Source organism: Littorina saxatilis, linkage group LG17 (genome assembly GCF_037325665.1).
Source record: "Littorina saxatilis isolate snail1 linkage group LG17, US_GU_Lsax_2.0, whole genome shotgun sequence".
Lineage (NCBI taxonomy): Eukaryota > Metazoa > Mollusca > Gastropoda > Littorinimorpha > Littorinidae > Littorina > Littorina saxatilis.
Window position 1 is genome coordinate 63,759,149 of NC_090261.1, and position 19,568 is coordinate 63,778,716.

General features: G+C 43.4%; 1 protein-coding gene across 1 annotated transcript; it reads right to left on the reverse strand.

The window, feature by feature from the left end:
* Positions 1 to 3,306: 3,306 nt before the first annotated feature.
* LOC138953352 (uncharacterized) lies at positions 3,307 to 13,863 on the reverse strand. Its single transcript, XM_070325150.1, has 2 exons — positions 13,807 to 13,863; positions 3,307 to 4,230 (listed from the first exon to the last, which is right to left on the reverse strand). The coding sequence occupies exons 1-2, from the start codon at positions 13,861 to 13,863 to the stop codon at positions 3,307 to 3,309; spliced, it is 981 nt and encodes a 326-aa protein (XP_070181251.1).
* Between the last annotated feature and the right edge of the window lie 5,705 nt (positions 13,864 to 19,568).

The following is a 19,568-nucleotide window of genomic DNA, read 5'->3' on the forward strand; positions in this document are numbered from 1 at the left end:
TTAATTGTGTTCAGTCTTTGTGCCTTGTTTGAGTGTTGTGTGTGTGTGAGACGGGAGTTTGTAAACAGAGTAGCACACGCATTTTTCTGATAGGAGCATAAATACACACAGACACTTACACGAAAAACCATCCGTAACAGTGTTGTGTTTATACCTGTGTGTATCAGGGGGGCGGGGCAGGGGGAATACAAAACTCAAGGTATCTGGAATTATTCGTTAGTCCTGATCGGTATTGTACAACATACAGTCTTCCAGAAATACTCAGCGTGTCAGGTGTTGTGTTTACATGTATGTATACATCAGGGAGACGGCGTGGAGGGAAGCCGAACGTCTACCTATGTAGAGTTCATCGCCGGTTTATAAAACGTTAGCAGGCGGTATGTCTTCCCCAGGTATTCAGTGTGCCAGGTGTGGTGGTGTTTACCTGAATACATACGGGGTGGGGGGTGTGGGGGTGGGGGGAAGGTAAGCGGAAAGCCTCTATGTCTGGTATTATTCGCTGTTTTGCATCGGTATCGTACAGACTGTCTTCCCTGCTTACCTGTATACACGAGGAAGAGGGGATGCTTTGGGGCTGAGGGGCTGGGGGGTAGGGGGGGGGGTGAGGAGCTGGGGGGTGGGGGGATGGGGGGTGAGGGGCTGGGGGGTAGGGTGGGTGGGGGGTGAGGGGCTGGTGGTTGGGGGGATGGGGGTGAGGGGCTGGGGGGGATAGGGGGGTGGGGGGTGAGGGGCTGGGGGGTAAGGGACTGGGGGTAGGGTGGATGGGGGTGAGGGGCCGGGGGGTAGGGTGGGTGGGGGGTGAGGGGTTGGTGGTTGGGGGGATGGGGGTGAGGGGCTGGTGGTTGGGGGGATGGGGGTGAGGGGCTGGGGGGTGGGGGGCTGGGGGTAGGGGGGATGGGGGCTGAGACGTCAGGAGGCAGTTACCCCTCGACATCTGCACTATTAGGACAGTGACGTCAGGAGGCAGTTACCCCACGACATCTGCACTATTAGGGCAGTGACGTCAGGAGGCAGTTACCCCACGACATCTACACTATTAGGACAGTGACGTCAGGAGGCAGTTACCCCACGACATCTGCACTATTAGGACAGTGACGTCAGGAGGCAGTTACCCCACGACATCTGCACTATTAGGACAGTGACGTCAGGAGGCAGTTACCCCACGACATCTGCACTATTAGGGCAGTGACGTCAGGAGGCAGTTACCCCACGACATCTGCACTATTGGGACAGTGACGTCAGGAGGCAGTCACCCCACGACATCTGCACTATTGGGACAGTGGCCGCGCGAGGTCAGGCCCAGACCATTAAGTCTTTGATGGCCGCCGCGTTATGGCCGCAGGTCGTTAATAGTTGATGGTCCGCTGATGAAAAACAAGTGCAGTGCTCTTTAGGTGTTTGCCATTTGCAAGTCATATTCACACGGGCCATAGCTGCAGACAACAATACCAACACTCGCTGTCTGTCCCAGGCGGTCTAGTAGCGGTGTGCAGCTGATGAAATCACTTCCGGTCCCAGGGGTCCTTTAAACGGACCGCGCGCGTGTCGCCGGCAAGTGGTGCTTAGTAAGTGGTGCTCGGCACTGAGGTATGCAGTATGAAGAGCTGGTAGGTCCTCAGTCAGCACTGAGTTATACAGTACAGACAGAGAGAGAGAGAGAGAGAGAGAGAGAGAGAGAGAGAGAGAGAGAGAGAGAGAGAGAGAGAGAGAGAGAGAGAGAGAGAGAGAGAGAGAGAGAGGTTTTCGCTCAGGAAAACTAACCGATGGGGAGGAGCCCCCCCCCCCCCCCATCAACACCCTCCAACCCCTCCCACTCCCTAACCCCCCTAACCCACCCCCATTACTCTCAGGCAACGCTAGATTGGGCTCCTCTCAGCAAAGGACGTTTTCCGGAAATAACCCTGTCATGATTTTCAGCGGTTTGGAAGATAAGAGCCCCTTTACCTCGGACAAGTTTTTCACGACATCCGGAGCATGTTCCACGCTTCCGATCGGCTTTAACGTGCGATCAGGACGAACAACTAACTCTGATGTATATGCTATGCAGCGTGCGCTAAATATGATACCATTTTCCTTCGAAAATATAATCATCGGAGCCACAAATTGCCACAGATGGCTTGCTGATCACCGGAAGTGTTCGCTAAGCACGGGTGTTTTTCTAAACTCACCCGACCTCAACCCAAACCACGTGACCTCAATCCAAACCCACGTGACCTCAACCCAAACTCACGTGACCTCAACCCAAACCCACGTGACCTCAACCCAAACCCACGCGACCTCAACCCAAACCCACGTGACCTCAACCCAAACCCACGTGACCTCAACCCAAACCCACGTGACCTCGACCAAAACACGTTGTGAGCGATCAAGACGGGCCAGCGGTTATTTCCGGAAGAAAGTGTGAACTCCGATGAACTCGTGCAGGCTGCTTTTCGAAAGACAAGGGTAGCCTATCATATTTAGCGCACGCTGCACAACATCATAGTTAGTTTTTCATCCCGATGGCAGGATAAGCCGATCGGAAGTGTGGAACATGCTCCGGATGTTGTGAAAAACGTGTCAGATGCAAAGGGGCTCTTATTCTTCCAGACCGCTGAAAACCCCGACAGACTTATTTTCGAAAACCATGTATAATGCTCGCAGTTCTGTCTTCTCCGCTTTGATCAGCTGACCATTAAAAATGTACGACCAACGGACATTACGCGGCGGTCACCAGAGACTTAATGGTCTGGGCCTGACCTCGCGCGGTCACTGTCCCGACTAGTGGGGATGTAGCGAGGTAACTGCTTCATGACGTAGTACCTCATCTTGAAGGGACACACAGGTACAGGTGTAGGTACTACGACAATAGGACACACAGGTACAGGTGTAGGTACTACGACAATAGGACACACAGGTACAGGTGTAGGTACTACGACAATAGGACACACAGGTACAGGTGTAGGTACTACGACAATAGGACACACAGGTACAGGTGTAGGTACTACGACAATAGGACACACAGGTACAGGTGTAGGTACTACGACAATAGGACACACAGGTACAGGTGTAGGTACTACGACAATAGGACACACAGGTACAGGTGTAGGTACTACGACAATAGGACACACAGGTACAGGTGTAGGTACTACGACAATAGGACACACAGGTACAGGTGTAGGTACTACGACAATAGGACACACAGGTACAGGTGTAGTTACTACGACAATAGGACACACAGGTACAGGTGTAGGTACTACGACAATAGGACACACAGGTACAGGTGTAGGTACTACGACAATACCGACACCGACAGCGACAGCCAGATCAACAGTTGTCACGACTTCGCATGGAAGTGAAAGTAATTAGGTTTTGTGCGGGTGAAGCAGAGGAGTGATCAACGGAGAGTAGAGACGGTGAGTAGAGACGGTGAGTAGAGACGGAGAGTAGAGACGGTGAGTAGAGACGGTGAGTAGAGACGGAGAGTAGAGACGGTGAGTAGAGACGGTGAGTAGAGACGGAGAGTAGAGACGGTGAGTAGAGACGGTGAGTAGAGACGGAGAGTAGAGACGGTGAGTAGAGACGGAGAGTAGAGACGGTGAGTAGAGACGGTGAGTAGAGACGGAGAGTAGAGACGGTGAGTAGAGACGGTGAGTAGAGACGGAGAGTAGAGACGGTGAGTAGAGACGGTGAGTAGAGACGGAGAGTAGAGACGGTGAGTAGAGACGGTGAGTAGAGACGGAGAGTAGAGACGGTGAGTAGAGACGGTGAGTAGAGACGGTGAGTAGAGACGGTGAGTAGAGACGGAGAGTAGAGACGGTGAGTAGAGACGGAGAGTAGAGACGGAGAGTAGAGACGGTGAGTAGAGACGGTGAGCAGAGACGGAGAGTAGAGACGGTGAGTAGAGACGGTGAGTAGAGACGGAGAGTAGAGACGGAGAGTAGAGACGGTGAGTAGAGACGGAGAGTAGAGACGGAGAGTAGAGACGGAGAGTAGAGACGGTGAGTAGAGACGGTGAGTAGAGACGGAGAGTAGAGACGGTGAGTAGAGACGGTGAGTAGAGACGGAGAGTAGAGACGGTGAGTAGAGACGGTGAGTAGAGATGGTGAGTAGAGACGGACAGTAGAGACGGTGAGTAGAGACGGTGAGTAGAGACGGAGAGTAGAGACGGTGAGTAGAGACGGAGAGTAGAGACGGTGGTAAGTTATGATAATGTAGGTTTCTTATCTGCTTCTTTTCCTCCTTTAAAAACTGTCATGGCATTTTGTTGTATGACGTTAGAGCTATGTGTTCAGAAGGGCAAGGAATGATTGGATACAACATTAAGTGGTTGTTCAACGATTGTGTGCTTAGCCCTTGTGTGTGCTCATTATTTTCGTTTCCTGGCAACCAGAAGGGCAGCTGTCTAACTACAGGAAGCTGCTGCAGTTTTCTCCTACTTTGAAAAAAGGCAGATCAATAGTTGAACAATAATCACACCGAAAAAACTACGTAGAGAGAAAGAGAGAGAGAGAGAGAGAGAGAGAGAGAGAGAGAGAGAGAGAGAGAGAGAGAGAGAGAGAGAGAGAGAGAGAGAGAGACGCACGAACGAACGAACGAACGAACTTTATTACTCAAGGATGGAGATTTTAGGCTCACGCCTAGTCTTACAATCTGTCACTGCTAAACTAAGACATAAAAATAAAGACAATAAAAGGACAATTGTCAATCGCAATCATACAGTATTACTAATTACAACATTACCTACACGAATACATAAAGCATTATAGAACATTGAAATGTACATGTATGTCAATATAATACAAAGGAAAAGAAAAGTCGAGAGAGAGAGAGAGAGAGAGAGAGAGAGAGAGAGAGAGAGAGAGAGAGAGAGAGAGAGAGACTCAGACTCAGACTCAGACTCAGAACTTTATTACAAAAGGATAAAGGTTTTAGGCAAAGCCTATTCTTCCAACCTGTCCTTTATACAACACATAAAGACAGACGCACATAAAAAAATATAAATTCAATCATATAAAATACAGAAATACATTGTATGGAATGCAACACAATGTGCATTTAAGGAATTACATAAGGAGAACTCAAAAATTACAAAATTACATTGACATAGTTATACCTTTCATTTGGGAATAAAGTTGCTCCGATCAGCTAGACATCCGTTAACACTAGTACAAAATGTTTAACAAAATAACAATCGAACAAGACATTTCATTCACGAATGATGTGTGAACGTGACTGTCTCTTAAACATTTTCACTGAAGTTGCATTTCTTATCTGTTGGGGGAAGGAGTTCCAGAGAAACGCTCCCGAGAAGGCTAAGCTCGATTTGTAGAGGTCTATGCGAGGTATAGGAGGGATGATTTTTTGGGACCCATATCTTTTTGTGGCATGTTTGAAATGTGATTGCAAATAATTATTTAGGACAGTCGTCATTTAGAATTTTATACATGAACACAGCCTTGTTTAACGTCAACTGATCTTTCAAGGGGAGGAAATTCAGGAGCTTTAGTTTATCATCCGTGGACCTATTCAAATCATGCAGAATAAGTTTTGCAGCTCGGCGATGCAGGGAATTGAGTCTTTTTAAATGAATATCACTGCAGTTATCCCAAAGTGTTGATGCGAAGTTTATATGAGGCATTATGTGGGCGTAATATAACATTTTGAGTGCTGCAGAATCTGCGTAATGCCTTAATTTTGATAACAGGTACAAATTTGTTGATACTAATTTGCAAATATTACTCAAATGAGTTTGCCATTTCAACTCTTGATCACTGGTAACACCCAATAATCTATGTTCCCTAACTTGCTGCACTTGAGTTGAACCAACTGACAGTTGTAATTGTAAAGGACTTAATTGGTGTTTTTGTCTCGTGGTTATCACCATACTTTTTTTTTAATCGGATGAATGATCATTGCATTAGAAACGCACCACTCAGTGATTTCATCCACACTTGTTTCAAGAGAAGAGTTGACGGATTCCAAAGATTTTTGACTGGTGTGAACAGAAGAGTCATCCGCGAAGAACTCACATCTAACTTTTTCATCGGACACATGAAGGGGTAAATCATTTATATAAATACAGAAAAAGATAGGTCCTAATACAGACCCTTGAGGGACACCACTCCTGACAAACTCGTTTGACGAAGTTTTACAGTTAAGATACATACTGTTTCCGTTTTGAAAGATACGATTCAAAAAAGGCACAGACGGAGTCGTCTTTTAAATAGCACTTTAATTTCTTTAGTAGAAGTGAGTGATCTACTAGGTCAAAGGCTTTCTTAAAGTCCAAAAACAACGCTCCCGTTATTTCTGCTTTGTTTATTGCTGACAGCCAAGTCTCGCATAAAGAGCTTAAGGCGGTGTGGCAGGAATGCTTAGAGCGGAATCCAGACTGAAAAGGATGAAACAGATTCATTTGTTCCATATATGCCAGTAGGTGTTTTTGTATGTGCTTTTCTACGGGTTTAGAAAGAACAGGTAAGAGGGAAATAGGTCTAAAGTTGTTTGGGTCTGTAAGATCCTTATTTTTTGGAAGTGGTAATACCTTTGCACACTTTAAAATAGAAGGGAACACGTTTTGTTGTATGCTTAGGTTATAAACATAAGTTAGGGAATCGACAATGTAAGGTAAAGCAAGTTTTAGCAACTTGACTGGAATCTTGTCTGGACCCATTGACTTCTTATTCGCCATTTGTTCTACCAGTTTTCCTACCTCGTGCACTGAGATTGGAGGAATAGAAAACGTGTCAGTTTGAGTCAACTTTTGTCCACAGAATGTTTTTAATTTTTCAAAACAATCATCTGTATCAAGGGAATCATTCTGATTGAGACAAGATTTTAGGTTGTCTGCTAGCGAAATGAAGTGTTTGTTAAAATCATTTGGAGATATTTGTGAATGAGAATTGGTTGATCCCTTCCTAGATTTATCAAGAATTTCATTCACTGCTCGCCAGATTGTAGCTGTATCCTTTTTTTTCAGAAATCAGTTTATTAAAATATTCTGCCTTTGCTTGTCTCACTGTGTCCAAAACTTTATTTTTTTTGCAGTTTATACTCTGTTTTCATGTTGCGCTCTTTAAAATAATCACGCATCGCCATAGCCTCGATAATGTCTGAGGTTAACCAAGGGGGGAGCTAGGGATGTTTCACTCTATGCTGACGTAGTGGTGCGTGTTTATCAATTATTGAACACAAAATATGATGAAAAATATTGCAAGCGCCCTCTGCGTCACTGCAATTGAATACGCTATAAAATGGGGCTTGGTTAAGGTCAAAGAAAAAGTCAGATTCATCAAAATACTTGAAACTTCTGTATTCGATTGTTGTGTGGCCTTTATGACGTGATTTTGGTAATCTAAGAGAAATCGAGCAAAAAACAGAATGATGGTCACTAAAACTGGAATGCACTACTTGCGCATTTGCAACGATATTCTTACTATCAGTGTAAATATGATCAATCAGGGTTGATGAAGTATTTGTTTCTCTTGTAGGGGTTTTAACCAGCTGATGAAGACCAAACAGAGCAGTGGTTGAGCTCCACGTTGTTTGAGGCCTGAGTAGGTTAATGTTAAAATCGCCAAGCAATACAACATTCTCGTCACGAGCCTTCACTCTGTCCATCATAGAAACAAAACCATCAATCCACCTTGACGTTTCAGCAGGGTCACGATACACATAGCCAATAAGCAAGGAGGATTTGTCATGTTTTAGTTCCAACCACATACATTCAACATTTTCATCTTCAAGATCAGTTCTACGTTTGACAATCCCAGCAATGGACTGATGAACATAAAGAGCGATGCCTGTTTGGCCTACTCGTGCATTGTCCCGTCGTAAAACCGAATAATTCGGAATGTTAACAAGGCTGTCTGAGATACGCGAATCTAGACGCGTTTCACTTACACCGAAGAGCTGTACCAGCACTGGTTGCTGGTTTAGCAATACACAGACATCAAGTACTTTGTTGACTACATGAAAAATAATTACATGCCCTATACGGAGAACAGTGTTTGATGTTGTTGACATTAGGACGAAGTGCAATATTGTAACAAACAGCAGTAAATAACAAAGCAAGCAAAATCCGGAAATATGAGTATCCGGAGCAGTCGAAGACAACAGTTCTAGTATATCATAAACGCACAAGGATTTCTCCAAGTAAATGTCAAGATTCTCACAACACAAAGCGAGCGCTGACAATGCACATTCAGACACACACGCTTTCTCTTTAGGCCTACACGACAAAACGTCACACGATTCGGATTAAGTGGCATTCACCACTTACACTCCCGGGATAAATCAGAGTAATTATAGTTGCTATTTAGAACAGGATGATACAGGATGAAATAGCAGCACTCAAAGGTATGCAATCAAAAATAAAGAAACAATTTTTTGCTTAAAAATGAAGGGTGACCGAACAAAAGGTAAAGCAAATCCCACAACAAACAACGGGATACTAGATAATATAAGCTTAAATGCAAGATGAACAAAATGTTCACAGAGAACAGGGAGACACAAGCTTAAAAGCAGTTAATGCTGAACAGCCCTGGTGAAATTCAGTTGAGGCTGAACAGTTCACAAACTCGGCCCAAAGCCAGTAGTTCATGCAAATATTTAGCTCACCGTCAAAGTTAATGTTGTAAAAGGTTCTTAACACAAGTCTTGCACAGAGAAGTAGAATCTCAATTATGCATCACGTGTTCAGACTATAATATCGTCGAAACACCAGCCGCTTTCCATGCGGATGAAAATAAGCCAATGGCTTCAGGGCACGACACACACAATGCCGTCCCTATAGCGTGACCGACCTGAGGCACTTATAAGAAACGAGCAACTCCAGTTTGTCATAGAACACGAACCTGTGCACAAAATCACAGTAGTGATAAGTTTAGACACACAGAATCGTCACGGTAACTCACTTGCCCTTTTGAGTTCAGGAACTCGAACGGGCGCACAAAATATCAAGGTAGTGAACGATTTAGACACTCGCCCTCCTGGGCCGAGGACACGAACGGGCGCACAAATAACAAATTAATGCACGATCTACACATTTGCCCTCCTGTATGACGGCTTACTAGCGCCAAAACTAAAAATTAGTAATTAACCCGTGAAAGTTACTAATTTTCACGAGAAAATTACAATTCTGACGGGAAAATTACTAATTTTCACGTGTTAATTACTAATTTTCTAGTGTTAATAACTAATTTTCAAGTGTTAATGTCTAATTTTCAGTTTTGGCTCGCTTCCTGACGGCTTACTAGTGCCAAAACTAAAAATTAGTAATTTTCACGCGTTAATTACTAATTTTCTTGTACCTCGTGACTGTGGGGGCTCAATGCGCATGCGCGACTGTTTCACCTGCCAGAGCAAAACATCCTTCGATTCGAAACTTTTCTGGTCCATAGTTCTTTAATTAGATGTAAATTAACAATAAGAGCTGAGCGCATGTGTAGATAACCGTGACATACAACTGTCTGTCCAAAAACTTGTTGAATAACGAATTCTATCGAAAGATATTTGTGAAAGTGTGTGAGTCTCGATGAAGAGATCCGTCTGCTAGTCGTCGGACCTTTTGCACATGTCCGACCGGCCGCCATTTTTCCTCTCTCGGTTCGAACATTTTCAAGTCGAATCGATTGTCCTTCCCTAATACACTTTTAAGCAAATGTATGAGTGTGGTAGTGGAAACAATATGAAGTACAGCTGTCTGCCTGACAACTTGTCGAATAAAGAATTATATTGAAAGATATCTGTGAAAGTGTGAGACCACAGCCGATCAAAAGTCCGTCTGCTACTGACGAACAGCTTCGTTTCGAAAGTTTTCAGGGTCGATTATTCTTTTCTAAGATACCCAAAACAACGTTTAGGATAGCGCTATTGCAGAAAACAGTGACATGCATCTTCCCGTCGAATTACTTGCTCGATAAGGCCTTCTATTAAAAGATATTTTAGAAATAGTGTGAGAGTGATGTTTGCCGGGCGTTGAAGCCTCTCAGTGCGGACTCTTAAAATCCGACTACTGTGACCGAAAACGAGGCAAAAATGAAAATTAGTAATTAACACTGTTAATTACTAATTTTCACGTGAAAACGATAACCCTAGGTTTTGGCACAAGTAAGCCGTCATACTCCTGGGCTGAGGGAATCTTACCCTTTGCAGGAGAATGCACAGATAAGAGAGAGAGAGAGAGAGAGAGAGAGAGAGAGAGAGAGAGAGAGAGAGAGAGAGAGAGAGAGAGAGAGAGAGAGAGAGAGAGAGAGAGAGAGAGAGAGAGAGAGTATAAAATAAAAACCGTTCCCTTGCCCTAAATGCTGCATTGGCATGGAAGAAATCTGTTGTGAATGTTCATGCTTGTGCAGGCAACGGCCCAGCCAAAATTAATCTAAAAAGAAAACAGAAATTCTTATTTTGATTCAATTATCATCAGTTTTCCCCCTTGCCTTTCCCGTCCCTTTCTAGTCCTTAGGGCAGCTAGATCATCCCAGCCGGCAGTCCGGCCACCACTCTTCGCGGCTCTCAAAGCACTTCGATCCGTGACAAAATGGCGGCAGCCAGGGGAGATAATCAGTGGTAGGAGCAAACGGTATTTTTCACGCAGAGCGATGGTGATTTGGATCGGCTTAGAGCTTTGAAGGGGCTTGTTTTCAGCGTGTTGTTCTGCTTGTAATAAAGTGTGTTCAAATTGACCAACTTCTGTCTCCTATTTTGTTTGTGAATATGCGAAGGCGTAGAATTAATGGAAGATGATGGTATTGTTCGTATTTTGCACCTTTACACTGAGTATGTAAGAATTCAGGTAACATGTCATTTTTTTGGCAATTTAATCCCAAAGTTTGATCTTTTTAAACCACATTAGTGACATGAGCATCTCAGTTTTATTTGCTATTTGCAAAATTTTTCTCTCCAAAGGATATAAGTCTCTGTTATTTGCTGATAAGCAAGTTTAAGTGTGAGAGAATTGTTTTGTTCTTTTTTTTATGGCTGCTTTTCTTTCCATTTGATGTAATTATTTTCATATGTTAAGATATGATATTTGACAGTCAGACAGACAGACTGAGAGACAGACGTACACAGAAACACCATGACAGATATACAGACAGACACACAGACGGACACAGAGACACCATGACAGATATACAGACAGACACACAGACGGACACAGAGACACCATGACAAATATACAGACAGACGGACACAGAGACACCATGACAGATAGACAGACAGACATGCAGACAGACAGACAGACAGACAGACCAGCAATAACACAGCAAGGTGATTGCGGATCCCACCAATCAAAACGTGGCTGCCGCTGTTCCAGCGATAATGATGCCCCCTCTGAGAACGTAAATAGACTCACTTGTCAGGCAAGGGACATCATGAAAGGAACGCGAGTTTTGTTCGAAATATTTATGTGTAGGCGACCATCAGAGTAATTTCCCCAATGTGAGATATTTTTACAATATTAAGGAAGGCAATTTTGTCTCTGGAAATGTTGGTACCTCTCAGTAGAGTGAAGAACAAATCGTACGGTAAAAGCTTTTTTTGTGTGTGGAAAAGAACGCGAGTTGTGTCATGAATTGTTACGTGTAGGCGACACCAGAGTAATCTCCTTAATTTGAATTATTTGTACAATTTTAAAGAAACCAATGATTGGTAGTGGTAATTATGTTCCCTTTAAGTACAATACACAAACTCATATGCGACGGGGAGATGTCTTTAAAAGGAACGCGAATTGTGTTGTAAACCTTTACGGGTAGGCGACATCGTAGCCATTCCCTAATGTGAGTTATTTCTGCAATTTCAAAGGAGGCAGTCTCTGTTAAAATCTCACGACAGAGAAAAAAGCTGAGACAAGCTGTGTGACCTTTAGAATAATTGAAGGCGTTTTATCGCTTGGCGCTGCCAGCTAATGGTTGTCAGACGGTTTGTAAAGCGATGCCGGGAGGGACAGACACCTCATTGTCAACCAGGCGCCTCCACATCGGAACTGTTCGGCAAAACTGGAAGGTAGCTTGAATGCAAGGAAGCCTGTTTTAAGTGGGAGTCCAGCTATGTGGGAGTCCAGCTATTTGGGAGTCCAGCTATGTGGGAGTCCAGCTATGTGGGAGTCCAGCTATGTGGGAGTCCAGCTATGCAGGAGTCGAGTTTGGAGACTTTCGTCCGAGTAAAACCTCAATTGAATACGATGTTCCACCGTGTCTGGGAAGTTGGAGGCAAAATGTCATGGGATTATAGAAGTACTACGCGATCACTATGGTGCCAGAAGACGGTATAGTGACTAGCATGGTATTTCTTAAATACAGCTACAGACCTAGATAACTATGTCAAGGACTTCAGGGAATAGACTTTGCTGTAAACGTCCCGTCGTTGGTTTCTGTACATACTGTGTGCCGTATTTGGGTTTGCATGTAACTGTTTAGAAATTGCGTAGAATGTTTTTTTCCCATTTTTTACCCCAATCAACATCATAAAAGAGCTCTATTAATGTTGGTTCACCGTTCAGTCGATTTCTTGGGACATGACTGCGTTTCTCCAGCGCACAACAGGTTGAAGGGAGAGAGATCACAAGCCACACAGTGATCAGATCATGTCGGTCTACACACCGGATACTGTAAGAAGCACGCCAACCGAGCAGCGACCCTGTGACGTCATCAAGAAAACGTGGGTGTCTCCAGAAAAGTACCAATAATGACAGAAAACTGGTCCAATACGCTCGAATGTTGTTATCGAGAGGTACACAAGACATGCGTTAAAAGGATACATAAAATTAAATTCAGTAATTGGCTATGTATCGAGCTACCAATGCAATTACAAGCGAAGGTGTTGATTTTTGTTCATTAAAATTGTGTTTTATGTGCTTATTGCAAAGTTTTGTTTGGGCCCGTACGGGAAACATCGTTTACAATAGCTTGCACGACGTCCTCTCGCTGCTGTACTACAACGTTGACGCCGACGTTGGAAGGATAAGGGCATAATTATCGTTCAGAACTGATTACTGAAGAAAAGTGGTGATTCAAAACAGCGCAAGCATCATAATCGAGTGGGTTACGCTCAGCGCAGGGAATGGATAACAGTCAGCGCAAAAGAAAACACACATTGTAGGTGTATAAAGGGACCTAATGGGTCAAAAACTGTCTCTTATTCTCCCAAGAGCTGTATAGTTTGGTTTTTGGGTTAAAACTATGACATCACACACCAGGAACACCTTATTACACAGTTGTTCAAATTTAAAGTGGATCTGTACGTGAGTTGCTGCGGGACATTGATTTTCACGTGCTTCCTTCTCCAACGCTAGCTTTGTTTTGATTCCCGGTCCACGCTTCGTCCCTGACATGACTGTTAGCGTTTGGGATTTTTTTGAGAGAGGAGAATTTGTTATATCATGGAGACAGCATAATGTAGACTGCACAAGTACTTGTGGTGTGGCCGCCCGGCCCGGCCTTGGATCTGGGTTGGTGAGGAGAGACAGGAACAGGAACTAAACAGACATGTTAACCATTCATGGTTTATCATAGTTGCGTTGTTGTATGTAGTCAATTTAGAGAGAGATAGAGGAATAGAGTGAAAGAGAAAGGGGAAGGAGGGAGAGAGAGCATGTGTGTGTGTGTGTGTGTGTGTGTGTGTGTGTGTGTGTGTGTGTGTGTGTGTCTGCAGGGTTTGTATGAATATCAGTGCTACTGACGCATAGTGATAGCCAATAATGGGTATAAAAATGTGATATCCACATCTAGTGTAAATGAGAGGTAGCGATAATAACATGCGCGCATATTATCAATAGTGTTACTTGTTGATATAGTTCTACTTCTTTTTGTCGCACTTCAAACCTACTGCAACTGAGAGGTAGTGGTTACGGGAATTACCCCCTGGAGGGAGTGTGACATCCATTGTGTACGTCCGGCAGTAAGGTAATAGTATTCTTGTTCAAATGAGGGAGTAGGCCAGGGGTGGATCGGGGGGGGGGGGGGGGGGGGTGTCCGGGGTTTCCGGAACCCCCTTCCCCCTAGCCTAACATTTTTTTAAATGAAAAAAAATAAAAAAATTGAAAATAAAGAAAACATAATCGACCAGATTGCTCCATTTTCCCTTGTTTTTATCTAAGTTCGGGCTTCGCGTCGTCGATCTGCCCCGAAAAGAAATTTGGAAACCCCACCTTAAAAATCATGTGATCCGTCCCTTTAGGTCATAAATAAATTAACAAAATCTGTGTACTTTTATTGTTCATATATTGTACGCCATCAACACTACATGACACACTAATTGATAACATGACAGTATTCAATTTTCTTGTGTAGGTATGGATTTCCGTTGCTATCACTGCGAGGTTGCATGTACTGTTTTTCCTGACGCACACTGTTAAACGACATCCTACGTGCCTTTATTGCTGATTGACATCATAATTGCTTTAATTTAAAGGCACAGTAAGCCTCCCGTAAACCATCACAGAGCTCCCCGAGCGTCTAAATACAGTACAAGCATACTTCCATTTGAACGCTCACCGAACGGGAACATCCTGGCTGCTTTCTGTCGAGCGTGAGACATTTTCAAAGAATTTATTTTCGTAGACTTGTTCCGTTAACAACAACGGCGCCTCGTTTTTGCGCTAGACCTAACTTTTAAAATCTAAATAATAAATTGACAGCTTGTTACACAAACATTCTTTAATCATAAAAGAATTCGTTTTTCATCAAGACAAGATCAGAACAATTCGAAGTTGTGAAAGTTAAAAAAAAGAAAAGCCCGGAAGCAGGGTCACGCAAGGGTCGTAGCAGACGACGGCCGGTTTATCAGTGCAAATCGCCGTTCCTCTCAACAGTCAAAAGCCATCGCTAGAGTTCTTGTGAACCACAGCCGTTGTTTCGTGCATACAAAAAACGTGCTATTGTAGATAAGCTCACGTCGAGTCGCATTCAAATGACTAACTATGACGACTGCATTGTGAAAAGGGAAAACTGGATCACACGGGTTCACGATGGCTCAGGGGTAAGATAAACCACGCAAAAATAAATTCTTTGAAAATTGTTCGCTCTTTACGGAGGGCACCTAGGATGTTCTCAATTGGTGAGTGTTTAAATGAAATGGTGTTTGTACTGTGTGTAAAAGATTGACCGTATCTGTGATGGTTTACGGGAGGCTTACTCTGCCTTTAAGAGGCAAACATTGAACACACATACTTTATCAATTTTCTACCATTGCATTCACAATGCGCATTTCTCTTCGAAGACTTGTTATATCTGCTAAATGTTGTGTCGGCAACGGATCGCCGCCCAAAAGACCGTCGATGACACACATTAAAGGCACAGTAAGCCTCCCGTAAACCATCACAGATACTGTCAGGCTTTTGCACACAGTACGAACACCCTTCCAATTGAACGCTCACCGAACGGGAATATCCTAGGTAGACAGGAAGCGGAACGGCATTGAAAAGGGAGAGAATCATGAATCAATTTTGTGTGTGCACCATTTGATTCCCGTGACCCCCCCCCCCCCTCTCTCTCTCTCTCTCACTCTCGTGCTTTGCTTGTACAGTAAACACACACACACACACAAACACACACACAAACGCACGCACGCACGCACGCACGTACGTACACACACACACACGCACGCACGTACACACACACACACACGCAAACGCACACACGCACGTACACACACACACTCACACACACACACACGCACACACACACGCACACACACACACACACACAATTACTCACAGAGCCCGGCTCACCTTCGGTGTGTTTAGAGAAATTTCAGAAGCCATTGCAAAAAAAAAAACTTATAAAACTAAAGAAAGGAGAAGAAGGTTGAGGCAGTTACAAAATGCTAACACACTAGACGGGCGCAGTGGCTTGGTGGTAAGACGTCCTAATCAGGAGGTCGTCAGTTCGAATCCCGGTCGCTGCCGACTGGTGGGATCAGAGTGGAGAATGTTCCGATCTCCCAGGTCAACCTATGTGCAGACCTGCTTGTGACTTAACTCCCTTCGTGTGACCGGCACGGTTGGCCTAGTGGTAAGGCGTCCGCCCCGTGATCGGGAGGTCGTGGGCTCGAACCCCGGCCGGGTCATACCTAAAACCTTTAAAATTGGCAATCTAGTGGCTGCTCCGCCTGGCGTCTGGCATTATGGGGTTAGTGCTAGGACTGGTTGGTCCGGTGTCAGAATAATGTGACTGGGTGAGACATGAAGCCTGTGCTGCGACTTCTGTCTTGTGTGTGGCGCACGTTATATGTCAAAGCAGCACCGCCCTGATATGGCCCTTCGTGGTCGGCTGGGCGTTAAGCAAACAAACAAACAAACAAACCCTTCGTGTGTACACGCAAGTACAAGACCAAAAATCCTGTAATCCATGTCGGAGTTCGGTGGGTTTTGGAAACACGAAAATACCCAGCATGCCTGCTCAAAGAAAGCGGAGTGAAGCTGACTATGCTCTCAGAGTATAGTGTGGAGAACACAAATGGGCAAACGAGCTCACACGTAACCAGAACATTCTGGAACGATGCAGAAGAAGAAGAAGCTACCACACTTGCTCGTGATTTTGTTTCTGTGGTAGCAAACATTAGATATAAGATGAAACCACATTTGAATGTAGTGTATCAACCTTTATAACTGTCATAGGAGCCGTTTTGCATGAAATAAACGAATAAAACGTTGCGCTGTTCTGTACCCATTTCAGACTCGACGATGACACTGATCGTTATCATACCATGGCGCTGATTGTCATCATACGATTTCAGCAGAACGTACAGTGTTTTTTAAATTGCCAACTGACTAGACCTCTGCCAGGTATAGGACGCACAGACATGATCAAGAAACGACCGAAGAAAAACTCACAGTGTCTGTCTTCGTGTGTCAAAAAAACACGACAACACGATGGAAAATAGCACAAGGAAGCACTACCTGAGGCTCATTTGCTATAATGCTGCGTGCATAGGGAAGTAAATCTCGTAAAATGTATATAGGGATGTGCACTGATGTCTTTTACAGCTGTATATATACAATAAAGTATTCATTAACAAGTCTTGTTAGTGCTTTTTTGGACGGTTTTCTGAAGACACCCACGTTTTCTTGATGACGTCACAGCATAGAAACGGTTGGCGTGCTTCTTAGTGTATCCGGTGTGGTCTGTGTCAATCATCTGGCAGTGAGAGCGCTGTGAGTGTTGAAGGGAGGAGGGGGAGGGGGAGGGGGGGAGACAATGACAATGACAATGACAAATTCTTTATTTACGAGGGTAATGGCATAAGCAAACAGGTGCTTTTTTACATCCAGCCCTCGCCCATGGGAGGGTTTAATCTAATGATAATACGTTTTAAAAATGTTGGAATATCAATTAAAGAAGTAATAAAAGTAAACGACAAACAAGCAAACGATTAACAGACTAAACAAACAAAAATATACATACAAACGAACATGACATATTATTGTCAAAGGTATAATGAGAACTGTTTCAAGCAACAAAAAACGTGTGAAACTTCGAGGGAAGAAAAAAACCGTGAAACTGAGGAGTCAATGAAGCAACTACGTTGCAAGTAATAGCATGTAGCATCGTTACATAAGTCATGTTATGAAATTAATTAGGTACATTTATCTACTGAAACGTGTAAAAGGTACAAATAAGGCATCAACAATATACATATTCAGGCTAAGTGAGAACGAAATGTGCCATGTATAAGGAATGAGAAATATCTGTCTTTAAAAGTCTTGGCATTGACAGAATGTTTGAGACCGCTTGGAAGTGAATTCCAAAGATTAGTCCCCGAAAAGAGTAGGCTGGACTTAAAAAGATCTATACGAGGCCGAGGAGCATACATTTTTGTCGGGTCTCTTAAATTGTGGGAAGTGAATTGAGAAGAAAGAGGTGCAGGCGCTCTTCAAATTATGAGTTTATGCATCAAAACGCCTTTATTGTACATGAGTCTTGATTTAGGAGGAAGAATGTTTAAAAGTTTATAGTCTTCGTTGGAAACCGAGACTTGTAATAAAATAACTTTGATTGCTCTTTTATGTATACTAAATAAAGGTTTCAGAGGTTTTGCACTCGCACAATCCCATAGTGTTGACGCATAATCAATGATCGATTGAATGTGAGCGTTAAAGGAAAGTTGCCTGCCATGCCTGTTCAAGAAGTGTTTTATTCTGGACAACAAGTAAAGCCTCTTGGAGAGCACTTTACAAACTCCTGTAACGTGATCAGTCCACGATAAATCATTATCAAGAATAACACCTAGAACTTTGTGTTTATTAACTTCTTCAACAATGTGATTATCAATCGTTAAAGGTGGAAGTTTAGATTTTAAGTTTTGGCGTTTTTGTCTGGTGGTAATAAGCATGCTTTTTGTTTTGTCTGGATTAAGAGCCATGTGGTTTAATTCGGTCCAGGCTAAAAGCTCGTTAACACTTTCTTGAAGTTGTTTTGACAATACCTTCACATTTGAGTGGGAATTGTGAATAGTGGTATCGTCAGCGAAGAGTTCACAGTTACTGCTTATGTGTAGGGGAAGGTCATTAATGTAAATCGTAAAGAGAAGAGGGCCGAGTACAGATCCCTGAGGAATGCCATAACCTACCGACTGCATGCTAGACATAGAGCCGTTGGCGCACAGAGCATGTACTCGATCAGAAACAAAAGACTTGATTAACAATATTGTATCATTTCTAAGGCCGTACAGCGCGAGTTTCCTAAGAAGTAGGCCATGATGAATCACATCAAATGCTTTAGCAAAGTCAACGAAGAGAGCAGCACATAATTTGTCTTCGTTGATCTTGCTCAACCACTGATCAACTAAAGAAACAAGTGCTGTGTGGCATGAATGATGAGTTCTGAACCCGGACTGATTTGGGTGAAATAAAGCATTTTCGTTAAAATGTGACAGAATAAACTTGTTGATATGTTGTTCCAACGGCTTTGATAAAACCGATAAAATAGATATTGGCCTGTAATTGGAGGGTTCTGTTTTAGCCCCTGACTTAAAAAGTGGAATAACTTTAGCCTGCTTTAACACAACTGGAAAATAACACTTGTCTATACAGAGATTATACAGGTAAGTTAAAGAATCAGCAAGTACAGGGGCTGCTAATTTAAGAATCCTCCCGTCCAGACCATCAATTCCACGGGTTCCTGTTTGCTTGAGGTGCATGAGTGCATTACATACTTCTGTTGCAGTAATAAATGGAATGTTTAATTGCGACATTATATTTTTAGATTCACAAAAATATGTCAGAACCTTCAAATCATTTAAATGAGTTTTGTCTTCGGGAACGACTTTTTCAGCTATGTTAGAAAAGTGTTTATTCAGTTCCTCCGATGATATGTCTTTAACGACAGAGCATTTGGATGTTGATTGTTTATTTGTTAACTCATTTATTGCCTTCCACATGGACTTAGAATTTTGTTTTGATGATGTAAGTTCCTGAAAATACTTTTTCTTTTTCCATCGCTTCATAGATGTAACTTTGTTTCTCTGATCTCTATACTCATTTTCCAGCCCTCTTTTTATCAAAATATCGCGATAATCAGCTGCCTCTTGCAATTCTTGATCAAACCATTTTGGTTTCAATTTATGCTTTACCCTCTGGGTTTTTAATG

Bases quoted from the DNA above. Each gene is read 5' to 3' on its own strand.
- LOC138953352 (XM_070325150.1), bottom strand. From the start codon at position 13,863: ATGGATGTCACACTCCCTCCAGGGGGTAATTCCCGTAACCACTACCTC. The intron at 4,231-13,806 runs GTAGGTTTGAAG...ATGCCATGACAG, and splicing joins ACCACTACCTCTCAGTTGCA to TTTTTAAAGGAGGAAAAGAA.